The sequence below is a fragment of the Gymnoscopelus braueri genome, assembly GCF_963280865.1.
Source record: "Gymnoscopelus braueri genome assembly, chromosome: 7".
In the NCBI taxonomy this organism is placed as follows: Eukaryota; Metazoa; Chordata; class Actinopteri; order Myctophiformes; family Myctophidae; genus Gymnoscopelus; species Gymnoscopelus braueri.
In genome coordinates this window covers 53,080,061-53,094,298 of record NC_137608.1, presented here as the reverse complement: position 1 = coordinate 53,094,298, position 14,238 = coordinate 53,080,061, and the positions used below count along the sequence as shown (strand labels likewise).

General features: G+C 39.8%; 2 protein-coding genes across 2 annotated transcripts in view; one reads left to right on the top strand and one right to left on the bottom strand.

Annotated features, from left to right (window-relative positions):
* The window catches only part of LOC308088131 (H-2 class II histocompatibility antigen, E-S beta chain-like), a 129,149-nt gene that overhangs the window by 41,147 nt on the left and 73,764 nt on the right, over positions 1–14,238 (top strand). The window lies entirely within an intron of this gene.
* Positions 10,715–14,238, bottom strand: part of LOC308088554 (rap guanine nucleotide exchange factor 1-like) — a 7,047-nt gene continuing 3,523 nt past the window's right edge. The window contains exons 4-9 of the mRNA XM_080433031.1: positions 13,941–14,035; positions 13,030–13,108; positions 12,784–12,885; positions 11,818–11,915; positions 11,186–11,326; positions 10,715–10,914 (exon numbers count right to left, since the gene is read on the bottom strand). Of these exons, the coding sequence (XP_080289157.1) occupies positions 10,779–10,914; positions 11,186–11,326; positions 11,818–11,915; positions 12,784–12,885; positions 13,030–13,108; positions 13,941–14,035 (651 nt within the window). The 3' untranslated portion in view covers positions 10,715–10,778. The remainder of the gene's footprint in view (positions 10,915–11,185; positions 11,327–11,817; positions 11,916–12,783; positions 12,886–13,029; positions 13,109–13,940; positions 14,036–14,238) is intronic.

Below are 14,238 nucleotides of genomic sequence, written 5' to 3'. Positions count from 1 at the left end.
GGAACCGCTGCCTACCGGTCCGCTTGTCATCAAATTATTGTCTTAGGAATGAGACAAAAACAAAACAATATCCATGAATTCAAGTCTCCATGGAGTAACTAATCCATAGAAACAAGTTTTTTTTTGGGGTGAACTATCCCTTTAAGCCTGATTTATACTGTATCCTAACACGCTGTCACACAGTGGAAATAGCAGATCTACAAGCTCACAACATGTGGTGTCACCATCGTACACCGAGTATAAATGAAACATTTACAGTAGATCTATTTCTGAGTGTTTTCACCTACATACAGTGGTGGAAAAAGTACTCACATTTCTTACTTAAGTAAAAGTATCAATACTGCATTGTAGAAATAATCTGTTACAAGTAAAAGTCCGGAATTCAAAATTGACTTGAATAAAAGTACAAAAGTATTGGTATCAAAATGTACTTAAATTACCAAAAGTAAAAGTATTAAAATGTTTGAAAATAGCCGATCTACAAGCTCACATCGCGACGCGTTGTGAGCTTGTAGATCTGCTATTTTGAAATGGCCAAGGTATAAAATAAGGCTAAAGTGGTTAATGTATGTTTTATAATATTATAATTTATATGTGCAAAGTAACTAGTAACTAAACTTGTCAAATAATTGTAGTGGAGTAAAGTACAATATTTGCCTCTGAGATGTAGTGGAGTAGAAGTGAAAGTATTGGAAATTGGAAATACTTAAGTAAAGTACAAATACCTCAAAAGTGTACTTAAAGTTGTACAATGCAAAATCACAAATAACGATTTTTAGCAACCTCTGCTGGTCACTACCGTCACTGCATACAATTTCCCTAGTCCTCAATTACCCAGAATTCCATTCGTTTTCACCGGAAGCCGGAAGCGTTTCAAAAAGCGATCTTTTAATTGTTTTATACTATCTACAGATCGTTTCTCTTAGCCAGTGGAGCATTAGTTACCATGAGCTGTGCTTTCTTTTTCTGTTCTTTTTCGATCTTACAATCCTACATTATCTTAAAATCAGCGTGAGGTTCCTTTTTGTTAATAGCGCGGTAGTTCCTGGCCAAACAGGAAACCGTTGCGGTAGTTCCTGAGGACGTCGGCCACGACGTCATGACGTTGGCCAGGAACGTCATTTCCCCGGGAAAGTCCCCCCAGTCCACATTCAATAGAAAATATATAAATAAAAGGCTTCCGGGGGTGACATTCACGGAGTGGGTGTTGTGAAACTTTTGCCACTCGCAAAAGATATACAATTTAACTTTAGTTTTGTTGAAAACGTTACCTAGTATTACTTTAAGTACAGTACTTAAGTAAATGTACTTAGTTACTTTTCACCACTGCCTACATATAATGACCTGCCTAAAATAGAGACACCAGGATTAATGTTTTTAAATTAACTTTAAAAATAACCATGCAGGCTAAAACACACCTCTATACACTTCTTTTACCCTGATTTTATATTTTAATTATTGTCTCTTGTATGTTTTTAATCACTTTATTCATATTTTACAGGATTATGTGTATTGTTTTGTTTGTTTCTACTCTAGTTCATTCGAACTATTTTCATTAAATGATATTGATTGGTTTATTTTTGTTTCAGTAAAGCACTGTGTAACTGTGAATTATTATTATTATAATTATTATTATTATATCTACAGTATTCTATGAAACGTTGTTGTTGACATCTGGTGGCCAAACATGACATTTACAGTTACAATGTAGGCATTTATCAGACGCTCTTAATCCAGAGTGATTTACAGTAAGCAAGGAAAACACAAGGTAATACATTAAATGCATAGAAATAGTAATCTAGGAACATAGGTAAACCAAGAACCTATCATCAGTCTAAACAGTATAATATCAAGCAAATAAATAATCTGTACATTAAAACTATCCAAACTATAGGATGCCAGGTCTACAATGAACCTGGCATCTGTCTACATAACATGATATCTAAATTACTCCCTTCTCTATTAGTGTTTTAGAGAAGGGAGAAGAGTCTAGGACGTGTGGAGCGTTGTCCAGGGTGTTTTAGAGAAGGGAGAAGAGTCTAGGACGTGTGGAGCGTTGTCCAGGGTGTTTTAGAGAAGGGAGAAGAGTCTAGGACGTGTGGAGCGTTGTCCAGGGTGTTTTAGAGAAGGGAGAAGAGTCTGGGACGTGTGGAGCGTTGTCCAGGGTGTTTTAGAGAAGGGAGAAGAGTCTAGGACGTGTGGAGCGTTGTCCAGGGTGTTTTAGAGAAGGGAGAAGAGTCTAGGACGTGTGGAGCGTTGTCCAGGGTGTTTTAGAGAAGGGAGAAGAGTCTAGGACGTGTGGAGCGTTGTCCAGGGTGTTTTAGAGAAGGGAGAAGAGTCTGGGACGTGTGGAGCGTTGTCCAGGGTGTTTTAGAGAAGGGAGAAGAGTCTAGGACGTGTGGAGCGTTAATTGTCCAGGGTGTTTTAGAGAAGGGAGAAGAGTCTAGGACGTGTGGAGCGTTGTCCAGGGTGTTTTAGAGAAGATTCAGACAGCTCCCCTGTGTTAGCTGATATGAGTGAGCGGGAGGGGTTGTAGGGTTGGATCAGGCTTGAAGATATGGGGGTGTCATACCTTTGGTTGCTTTGTAGGCCAACATCAGTGTTTTGTACTCTGTGAGGGCAGCAACTGGGAGCCAATGGAGGGAGAGGAGAACGGGGGAGAGCCGAGAAACGTGAACATTTTGGCTGGTTGACCAAGTGTGTTGCGGCTTTCTGGATCATTTGGATCTAATGTGGATGATATACAATTATTCATGATAATGACATGTTCCTATGACTGGTAATAATAATAATAATCTTCTTCATCCAGTGGAGCCCAAAGTGAGACTGAAGTCAGAGACTCCCCCTCGTCGTGGTGAACACACTCACATGCTGAGGTGCAGCAGCTACGACTTCTATCCTGAAGTGATCCTGGTGACCTGGTGGATAGGTCAAGAACCTTTGACCTCTGGTCTCTCCTATACCGATCTGTCTGATGGAGACTGGTACTACCAGTACCACTCCTACCTGGAGTACACACCCAGGTACACACCTAACAGACACCTATGGAAATACACACCTAATAGACACCTATACATATATTCTTTAAAAATAAAACAAGTGTTAATCACTTGCTGAAAATGGCCCATTAAATGGTAGGCTTATATTAAGTCTCTCTCACACACACACACACACACACACACACACACACACACACACACACACACACACACACACACACACACACACACACACACACACACACACACACACACACACACACACAGGAATACGCTATAACGTGCGTATCTCGTTACTAAGTTTCTTCTGCCTCTTACCTTCCTATTTTTTCTGCAATGGGGAGGGAATAGTGGAATACACAATAAACACTAGAGCGGAGGAGAGCCCAGCGGGGCATTCACGCTCCTACACAATAATAGTCAAAACAAATATTAACAAAGATCAACAGATCAATGTGAATAGAATCGCGGCGCGGTTCAGCATGTAGATCAGCTACTACTATTGTGTGTTTGTGTGTGTGTGTGTGTGTGTTTGTGTGTGTGTGTGTGTGTGTTTGTGTGTGTGTGTGTGTGTGTGTGTGTGTGTGTGTGTTTGTGTGTGTGTGTGTGTGTGTGTGTGTGTGTGTGTGTGTGTGTGTGTGTGTGCGCGCGCGCGTGTGCATTACAGATCAGGAGAGAAGATCACATGCATGGTGGAACATCCCAGCCTGACCGCGCCTATCAAGATGGACTGGGGTCAGTTATTGTAATCTACTGTAATCTACTGTCTAAATAGCAGATATACAAGCTCATAGTGCGGCACCGAGTGCCGCACTATGAGCTTGTAGATCTGCTATTTTTTTAAAATCGTGAACATTTGTGCAAATCTTTGAATATATATTTTTTTAAGCGAACATTTGTAACTGTCAAATGTCTGTCAACATACTGTATGTCTTAAGTTTTTCTGAAATATATCAGTGGTGCTCAAACCTTCTCTTGTCAAGGACCCCCCAAATGTTTTTGGCCGCTGATCCCCATCAAAATATGTTGTTCCAGGGACCCCCCAGAAGCAAATATTTGAGTTAAAAATGTTGTTTAAAAATATATATAAATTATATTCAAATATTTGCAATGTTCAGATTTTTCAAAAATAGCAGATCTACAAGCTCATAACTTGGTGCCGCGCTATGAGCTTATTGATTTGATAAAAACAGATACAAGACCAGATTGATTTGATAAAAACAGATCAAAGACCAGATTGATTTGATAAAAACAGATCAAAGACCAGACTGATTTGATAAAAACAGATCAAAGACCAGATTGATTTGATAAAAACAGATCAAAGAGTCATCATGGTTTTATCAATGTGAAAACAAGACAGTTTTCTAAGACAGAACAGGTGCTGATATTCTTTTTTACAAACTGCCTCACAGTTCTGAGTCTAAGACTCTGTCCTAAGATACTTTCTGCACATGATTCCACAGCCTGCTTTATAATCATCATAGTAAAAGGTTGATTCATGTTTTCTAAAATCTATCATCATATCCTTTGTTTTGGATGTATTTAGCTCTAAGAAGGACATGTCACATCAGGTGACAAACTCCTCAAGGACTGGACCAATAGGGTTGGACTCATTATTATACCGAACAGACTCACAATGACTGTGTCGTCTGTTTATTAGGGTTAGGGTTAACCCATAATATGATATGATATGATATGATATGATATGATATGATATGATATGATATGATATGATATTTGTATTATCAGATGACTCCATGCCAGAGTCAGTGAAGAACAAGGTGGCCATGGGAGCATCAGGTCTGGTTCTGGGTCTGGTCTTGTTCCTGTCTGGATTCATCTACCTCCAGTGGAAGAAACGAGGTGATTAGTTTACATGTTTAATGTTTAATTAACATGTTTCATTAATTATTATACTACCAGTGGAAAAAATGAGGTCAGATCAACAGAGGATCACATGACATGTGGAGCCCTCACAGAAATGCAAACAAACAAACAAACATGTAAAACCACAACCTAAACAGGTTTATATTGGTTTAGAACCATAACCGGTTTAGACCAGTTTAGACGACCTAGTTAGAGGTCAAAGTGTGTTCTATGTAGTCACATTTAACTTTAATACATCAGTGTTACATTTAGTCTTAAATAAGAGTCAAATGTTCACATTAGTTCTGATGACTGAACCGTAATGTTTTTGTGTTGTTGTTGTATTATTGTGTTATTGTGTGTACAATGTAGAAATACACAAACAATGCAACATAGGATTTATTTGTGTCTGTTTTTTGTCTCTCTTCTTCTTCTATCAGGTCGTATTCTGGTGCCGACAACCAATGACGATCTTTAGACTCCTCCCACACACCCAGGTTCACTTCCTCTTTCTTTCTACTAAACCTTTTTTTTGGTAATGTATAAAAGTGTATAAAACTATAAAACATACACAAAACAACATGCTTGTGTAAGAAGTGCAACAACTAGCCTGGTAAACCATCCCGGTCGCGTGAATTCACATTATCATGTGTCTTCTGCTTAATTTCTTATAATAATGAATCTAATAATCAAATGTAATAATCAAATGATTTGTTGTATCAGACAACACTGATGACAATGTGGTCAGATGGGGGGGGGGGGTCCTCTTGGTAAACTAACAACTTGCTCATGATCTATTCACCATGTATAGCATAGTTTTAAATCATTAAACCATTAACAAACATTTGACAAGTTATGAATAACACATTAACTGATCATTTGGGAATGATTAATTTACTATTATAAGGGGATGTTATTCTAAAGTGTTAACATGTTCACACAGTTAATACATTCTGATTCTTATTTGTTTATTGTCTTTTCACAGAACACCTGGGTGTGTTTTCAGAGAAGCAGAGAGTCATCGCTGCCCTCTGGTGGAGAGAGGAGGAAAGTTGTGTGTCCATTCAGCTTTTAAATACTCATAACAGCAGCACAATGATGACATCATCCTCCTTTTTTACAAATGTGTCCTTTAAAAATGCTAAATGGCTAGCCAAGGCTAACGATAATTAGTGTGCGCCCATGTCGACGTGGTTTTGAGGTTAGGGTTAAGGTTAGGTTTATAGACATAGTGTTTGTGAGGTTAAAGGTCAGGGTTTAGGGTTAAGGTCAGGTTTATAGACATCGTTTTTGTAAGGTTAAAGGTCAGGGTTTAGGGTTAAGGTCAGGTTTATAGACATCGTTTTTGTGACGCTAAAGGTCAGGGTTTAGGCGCCACCTGGGCGACACACCAAAGGAAGAGGGAGTCCCAATTAGTGTGGGCGGTTCATCAAATTACTTTGTATAGTTTCTGTCGTCAGAAAACACAAACATAATATTTCAGTTCTAAACTATATTGAAACATTAAATAATGATCACACACACAATCAGAGTTCTTCATGACATTCAATTCAATTCAATTCAATTTTATTATAGTGTCAAATCACAACAAGTTGTCTCAAGACACTTTACATGTAGAGAAGTGCGCAGTGTAATAACACAACCAAACTAACGCACTTTAGACATCCACACACAGGAAAAAATAGTTTCCTATTAGAAGTATCATCACCTGTGATAGCACCCATGTAATCTACATGATTTAGTGCCCTTGTGGTCTAGCATACGTTGGCAAAACTACCCGTAAATTAAAACAACATCAGTGAGCACAAAAGCTCAATACACAGGAATGATGGCGAATATCCTGTCGCTATTCATTTTAATGATGCTAAACATGACATATCCTCTTTTAGATTCCAGGGAATTGTCCTTCTCCTAAAGAGAAGAGAAGCCTACTGGATCTTCACACTCCAAACACTGGCCCCAAAAGGCTTAAATGATGAATTTGTACTTAATGTTATGCTGTGATTAGTCATGCGTTATTTGGATGGACTAGCTATGTAATAGACCTGTTGTGCTCGATTCGTTTATTTTTACCTTTATTCTCACTGCGTGTCTTTTTATTATTATTGGGTCCACTAATATTATCTCTTCCTTTATAGATATTGAAGACCTGGCCCGATGACATGTACAGGCCTTTTCCTCTGCTATTCAGAGCCGTAATTAGTGTTGCCGTGACCCAGAAAAAAATGTATTTTGTGAATGGGATTGGTGTTGCTTTAATATGATGGTGGTGGGAGTGGCTTTAGGTCTGAGATTGCGGGTGCAGCCAATGGGTTGCATGTCCGATGACCTTCACTTGGGAGGTGTAGCCTTTAAAATGTTTGGTGGTTGATGTGTTCTGTATTGTCTGTCCTGATGAAGGTCTAACGACCGAAACGTCGATTAAGAATAAAGAGCTACATTTTTTGCAAGATCCAGACGGTGTGCGGGTCCCATTCTTTGGTCTAACCATCAGAGATCTCCTCCATAATTTGTACATTTTTGACTTACGCACTTGTCGCTAACCCTTGAAAACCCTTGAAAAACCCTTAAAAAAACTAAAGTAAAGAATACAATATGTGTTTAATTCTGACAGTTTAGATATTTCTTGGTCAGTATTATTTATCTTTTCGTTTTTCAGCTCCACTGTTGTGTTTCTATCCGTTCATATTGGCTGAACTTCACTCATTAAACTAGTTAACAGCTCTGTGGACAAGTGATGATGATGATGATGATGATGATGATGAAGGTTGTGGATTCATTTATTTGGCAGTTGTTGATGATCAGGACACACGGGTAGAAAAAACAAAACCTTCACAAAGTATTGTGTTTACTGTATGTGAGAATGATTTCAAAAGTGGAATCAATTTCTTGTAAATATATATTTTAAATTATATCATTTATTTCTAAATATGTTATTGGAGGAACATGTCAGACATGGGATCTGCGCCCCTGATCATGAATGGTTTGAAGTTCAGATGTTAGATTTTGGCTTTAATTTGCTTGGTTTGAATGGAATGTCACAATATCAATAAAGGAATGAGAAAACATAATTGTGCCTCATGTTCTCTTAAATTTCACTGCAGGTGGGTTACCAATTTCAGCCAATCAAGAGAGAGTACCCCTTCATCAGCTTCAATGTTATAGTGTTCCAGTTTAAGTTTCATCACTTCCAATTCCACTTGTTTAATGTGTATCCTGTGTGAGTTCTCTCTCCTGATTGGAGAAGATTGGTATCCCGAACCCGAACTGAAAATGCATTTATTTAGTTAAGAGCTGGAGAGACATGGAGACTCCTGTTACTGAACAAACACTATAATAATGAATACTATCACAATATAGAGCTATTTAACACTGTTACTGAACACACACTAGTAATGATTACTATCACAATATAGAGCTATTTAACACTGTTACTGAACACACTCTATAGTAATGATTACTATCACAATATAGAGCTATTTAACAGAGCAGCAAAAGTAGTCCAGACCAAGTATTGAGTGCATAAATTAACATACTTTTCAGATGGTTGACATTTCTGTATTATTATATACATTTGTTTTGTGTGTGTGTGTGTGTGTGTGTGTGTGTGTGTGTGTGTGTGTGTGTGTGTGTGTGTGTGTGTGTGTGTGTGTGGTGTCTTGGAATTCTGGATCAATCAGCAGTCGATGAGGCACATAGGAGTCGAGACAATATTCCAGGTGGTGATGATTATGCTTTATGTACATGATATCATGGGGAGAAGTACAATAACACTCATGTCAGTGGTACGGTAGTTCTGCCAAGAGCTCAGGGCAGAGATCATAGTTATACTGTAGCTGCTTCAAGGACAAACTGAACCATAACACGATAGTCTGTACCAAAACAATAGCTATTAGACCTAGTGGAGACATTTAGACTCTTACAAGCTGTCAAATATCATACTGTATTGTAGAAGTATTATAAGTGATGGTAAAATATAAAGGTTAGATATAAGCAGCCATATAACTTCTTCCTCAGTGGTCTCATGTAATATTGTAATATTTTGAGATATGGAATTTTGTGTTCACATTATGGAGTTAGGTTAATCACTGATATTAATTAAAACATCTTTCTTTTAATGCATTTCAACAGAAACAAAACAACACTCTGCATGAGAATGAAGTGTTAAAGCAGCTCTATGTAGTTTGGGGTATCAGTGGCCACTTTGGACACAAACAACATGGCAGCGACGTCTTTGACTTCATTAACTCCCATTACACCTAAGACAGGCACCCTCTGTAAATAGCTTTAAAGCACAGCTCAAGACCTATTTCTTCACTCTTGCTTTTAGTTGATTTTTAAATCTCTCTGATGTTAAATGGTAAATGGTGCATTTATATAGCGTTTTTATCCAAAGCGCTTTACATAGATTGTGCATTACATTCACCCATTCACACACACACTCACTCCGCCATGGTGACTCGCGTGAGAGATGTTATTGTTCCAGGCGTTAGCCAGGACCATCCACCATCGTGCACGCATATGTTGTTTACAATCGGGTGCTCGTCATGGAGTCTGCAGCTGTAAACAGCGTAGCGTTACAAACGGTGAGATCTCTGGCACTCAATGTCACTTTCTTTAATAAAACTCTGGCACCGGATGTGTTAAACAAAAAAAATGCATTTTCAGTGGTCTCTCCTGATTGGCTTAAATGTTGTCACCTACCTGAAGTAAATATTCTGTTTACTAAAGAGCTGGAGAGATCCCTGTGACCGAACAAACGCTCTGTAGCAATGATTGCTATCAGAATATAGTACTTTAACCTTTTTAACAAAAAACTAAAAAATACCAAAAAAGACATCTTCAACTACCTTTTCTTTTTTGCTTTATTGTTAAATTAGTTGTACTTTTTCTGTAATTGTATTCTGGCTCTGTAAAGCATTTTGAGCTGCATTTCATGTCATGAAAGGTGCTATACAAATAAAGTGTATTATTATTATTATTATTATTATTATTATTATTATTATTATTATTATTATTATTATTATTATTATTATTATTATTATTCATTACCCAAGAGTCTCTGCAACCATGACTGGCCAGTCTTAGCTTTGACTGGCAGTTCTGCCTTGGTGCCATGGCAAATGCCAGGATGAAACTCCCCTATACATAGTAATACAGTGCAAGCCCCTAGCAGGGACCCCCCTGAGTCTTTATATTTATGGAAGGATGATTGCTATTGCTTAAACATGTAACTTTATACTTTTATGGGACATAAAATGCTATATAGTTGAAAAAAGTTACATAGTGCTGCTTTAAACAATGATTTTTCAGTGTATAAAAACATCTCCTTTACTTGTATTTTACAGTATATATTTATGTTACAGAATGATTGAAAAAGCAGTGCTCGTTTTCTTCCAGTTCACCGCAGAGGGGGGGGGGGGGAGGTGGGCCCCCCTGTCAAAAACATGTAAGCAAAGTTGAACGGTGTTGACGTCTCCGAGGTACAGAGACTAGGGGGACGACCACGATGATTTACCATTCTTTTACTCTGATGGCACTGAGTCGGCTGAAGGCGACTTGGCAACGTTCAGCACGGAGACTCTCTGGCCTAAGCTCTCTCTGCAGGACGCCTCTCATGGCTCAAGTCACCTTCACCTCCGTCGGTGTGTACTGTGGGGACATCAAAGCCTCCCGCTTGCTTCATCTCGCGCCGAAAAACGAGTTGCACCTTTTTCAATTCGACTCGTTTTTCAATCATACTGTAGCATATATGCAATATATACTGTATGTATATATATATATATATATATATATATATATATATATATATATATATATATATATATATATATATAAACAACCTTTCACAGTCTTCTCATTCGTACCAGCCAAATCATTCCTAAAACCAGGCGGCTGCCGTCTCCTCCCACATCATCTCTGATTGGCTCGTGGGGTATTCCGTGGGCGGATCCTAAGAGAGAGTTCCCATAATGCCTCCTCGGCCAGGTGGTCACTGAAGCCGTTAAAGAACGACACGATGTCCTCGTTACGAGTTACAGAGTAACGACTGTAGAGAGACAGACAGACAGACAGACAGACAGAGAGACAGACAGACAGACAGAGAGACAGACAGACAGACAGACAGACAGACAGACAGACAGACAGACAGACAGACAGACAGACAGACAGGCAGACAGACAGACAGACAGACAGGAGATTTATGTGATTTTTTTTGTTGTGTATTGATTGAATTGATTGTATAGTTTATTAGTCACAAATGTAAACAGAATAAAGATGTAATAATAGATATATAATAGATAATAGAGAAATAAACGAACATTTGTTGAAAACTCCTCACGGTCTCCAAGATGTTGAACTGCTGCCAGCGCTTTGAGAAGTTCACCTTTGACCCCTGTGATGTCATCACCTGGTCAGGGTTCCCCAGGTGGACGAAGGTCAGATCCTGGAGGATCAGACCCCTGGACAGACAGACAGACAGACAGACAGACAGACAGACAGACAGACAGACAGACAGACAGACAGACAGACAGACAGACAGACAGACAGACAGACAGACAGACAGACAGACAGACAGACAGACAGACAGACAGACAGACAGACAGACAGACTCTAATTCAATGCTTGGTTGGTCCTGCATACATTATTTATGTAATCAATGTCAATCTATGTAATCTACACAATCTATGTAATCAATTCACCAAAAGAGACAACAACAAATATAAAAGGTAGAAGGAGCTAGAGTTCAGAGGTCATACGTATAGGTAGGAGGAGCTATAGAGGTCAGAGGTCAAACGTACAGGTAGGAGGAGCTATAGAGGTCAGAAGTCATACGCACAGGTAGGAGGAGCTATAGAGGTCAGAGGTCATACGTACAGGTAGGAGGAGCTATAGAGGTCAGAGGTCATACGTACAGGTAGGAGGAGCTATAGAGGTCAGAGGTCATACGTACAGGTAGGGGATGCATGGAGGTTCCACTTCCGCCAAAGCTGCTCTGTAGTTTCTGAACGATGATGAGCTGTCAATCAAACTGCTGTACTCCTCCAAGGCCTGCACACACGCACACACACACACACACACACACACACACACACACACACACACACACACACACACACACACACACACACACACACACACACACACATCAAATGAACATAGATTTGTATTTCGGTGACTGTGTGTGTGTGTGTGTGTGTGTGTGTGTGTGTGTGTGTGTGTGTGTGTGTGTGTGTGTGTGTGTGTGTGTGTGTCTAGTAGACTTGACTACTGTAACGGTGTCTCCACAGGTCTCCCTAACAAATAAATCAGACTGCTCCAGTTCTTACTAAAACCAACAAAGTGGAGCACTGACTCCCTGACTCCCTGTGTGTCAAATAATTGATTTAAAAATACTACTGTTATTCTATAAAGCTTTAAATGGTTTAAATACTACTGTTGGTCTATAAAGCTTTAAATGGTTTAAATACTACTGTTGGTCTATAAAGCTTTAAATGGTTTACAATTAGGAACATATTCATGTTGGGGTTGGGGCTGAGATTAGACATTTAGAAGTTAGGTTTAGGAGTTAAGAGTTAGAATTCTGCTTGATTATACGGCACTTAGTTTCTCGCTGGTGTCGTGCTACGAAAAATAGCCGATATGCAAGCCTATAAGCTTGTAGATCTGCTATTTTCCAAATTCAGGGTTACGGTTAAAAATGGCAAAGAAAATGTAAAAATGCCATTCATAAAAACGTTACCCTAAAATGTTGATGCCTGAACAAATATTGTAATACAAATCTGTGTGCGTGTGTGTGTGTGTGTGTGTGTGCGTGTGTGTGTGTGTGTGTGTGTGTGTGTGTGTGTGTGTGTGTGTGTGTGTGTGTGTGTGTGTGTGTGTGTGTGTGTGTGTGTGTGTGAGAGTGTGTGAGTGTGACCTCTGCAGTGTTTCTCTGCCAGTCTAGTCTGCTGAGAAGAGCGCTGTCCAGCGTAGAGAGGACACACAGGTACGAGTTGAAGTTATTCAACTTCCTCAGGTGCTGCAAGAACACACACACACACACACACACACACACACACACACACACACACACATACACACACTTGAGAAGGATGAATACATTCATGGAACGTGATTTTCATTGTCCTCACTGATTCAGGGTCAGCACAAGGTCAAAGCTTACCTTCATAACTTTGATGAATTTAAGCAGCAGTCTCTCTCTGTCCTGAGGCCTTTCCTGTAGAATAACCACCGAACGCACCCTGACGCGCGCGCGCGCGCACACACACACACACACACACACACACACACACACACACACACACACACACACACACACACACACACACACACACACACACACACACACACACACACACACAGTTCAGTATAACTTTATCGTCAACCAGAGTGACCAGTGACTAATGTGAACCAGGTCAGTTTAACACCTTAAACACTATTTAGTATGGTTTACCAGAAGGACAGGACTAGTTAGTGTGGTTTACCAGAAGGACAGGACTAGTTAGTGTGGTTTACCAGAAGGACAGGACTAGTTAGTGTGGTTTACCAGAAGGACAGGACTAGTTAGTGTGGTTTACCAGAAGGACAGGACTAGTTAGTGTGGTTTACCAGAAGGACAGGACTAGTTAGTGTGGTTTACCAGAAGGACAGGACTAGTTAGTGTGGTTTACCAGAAGGACGGGACTAGTTAGTGTGGTTTACCAGAAGGACGGGACTAGTTAGTGTGGTTTACCAGAAGGACAGGACTAGTTAGTGTGGTTTACCAGAAGGACAGGACTAGTTAGTGTGGTTTACCAGAAGGACAGGACTAGTTAGTGTGGTTTACCAGAAGGACAGGACTAGTTAGTGTGGTTTACCAGAAGGACGGGACTAGTTAGTGTGGTTTACCAGAAGGACGGGACTAGTTAGTGTGGTTTACCAGAAGGACGGGACTAGTTAGTGTGGTTTACCAGAAGGACAGGACTAGTTAGTGTGGTTTATCAGAAGGACAGGACTAGTTAGTGTGGTTTACCAGAAGGACAGGACTAGTTAGTGTGGTTTACCAGAAGGACAGGACTAGTTAGTGTGGTTTACCAGAAGGAGACGTTGTTAAAGTGCTGGGTGAACTCGGTCAGGTTGGGACACTTCTCTTCATTCTGTTCCTTGGACCACAACAACGCCTCTGGAAGCTAGACAGACAGACAGACAGACAGACAGACAGACAGACAGACAGACAGACAGACAGACAGACAGACAGACAGACAGACAGACACATCATAGGTCAAGTTCAGTCATCTGATTGGCCAACCCAAACTGTTGGCTTCACGGTTTGACGTCACGTCACGTCACGTCACGTCACGTCACGTCACGTCGTTAGCTTTAACGTAACGTT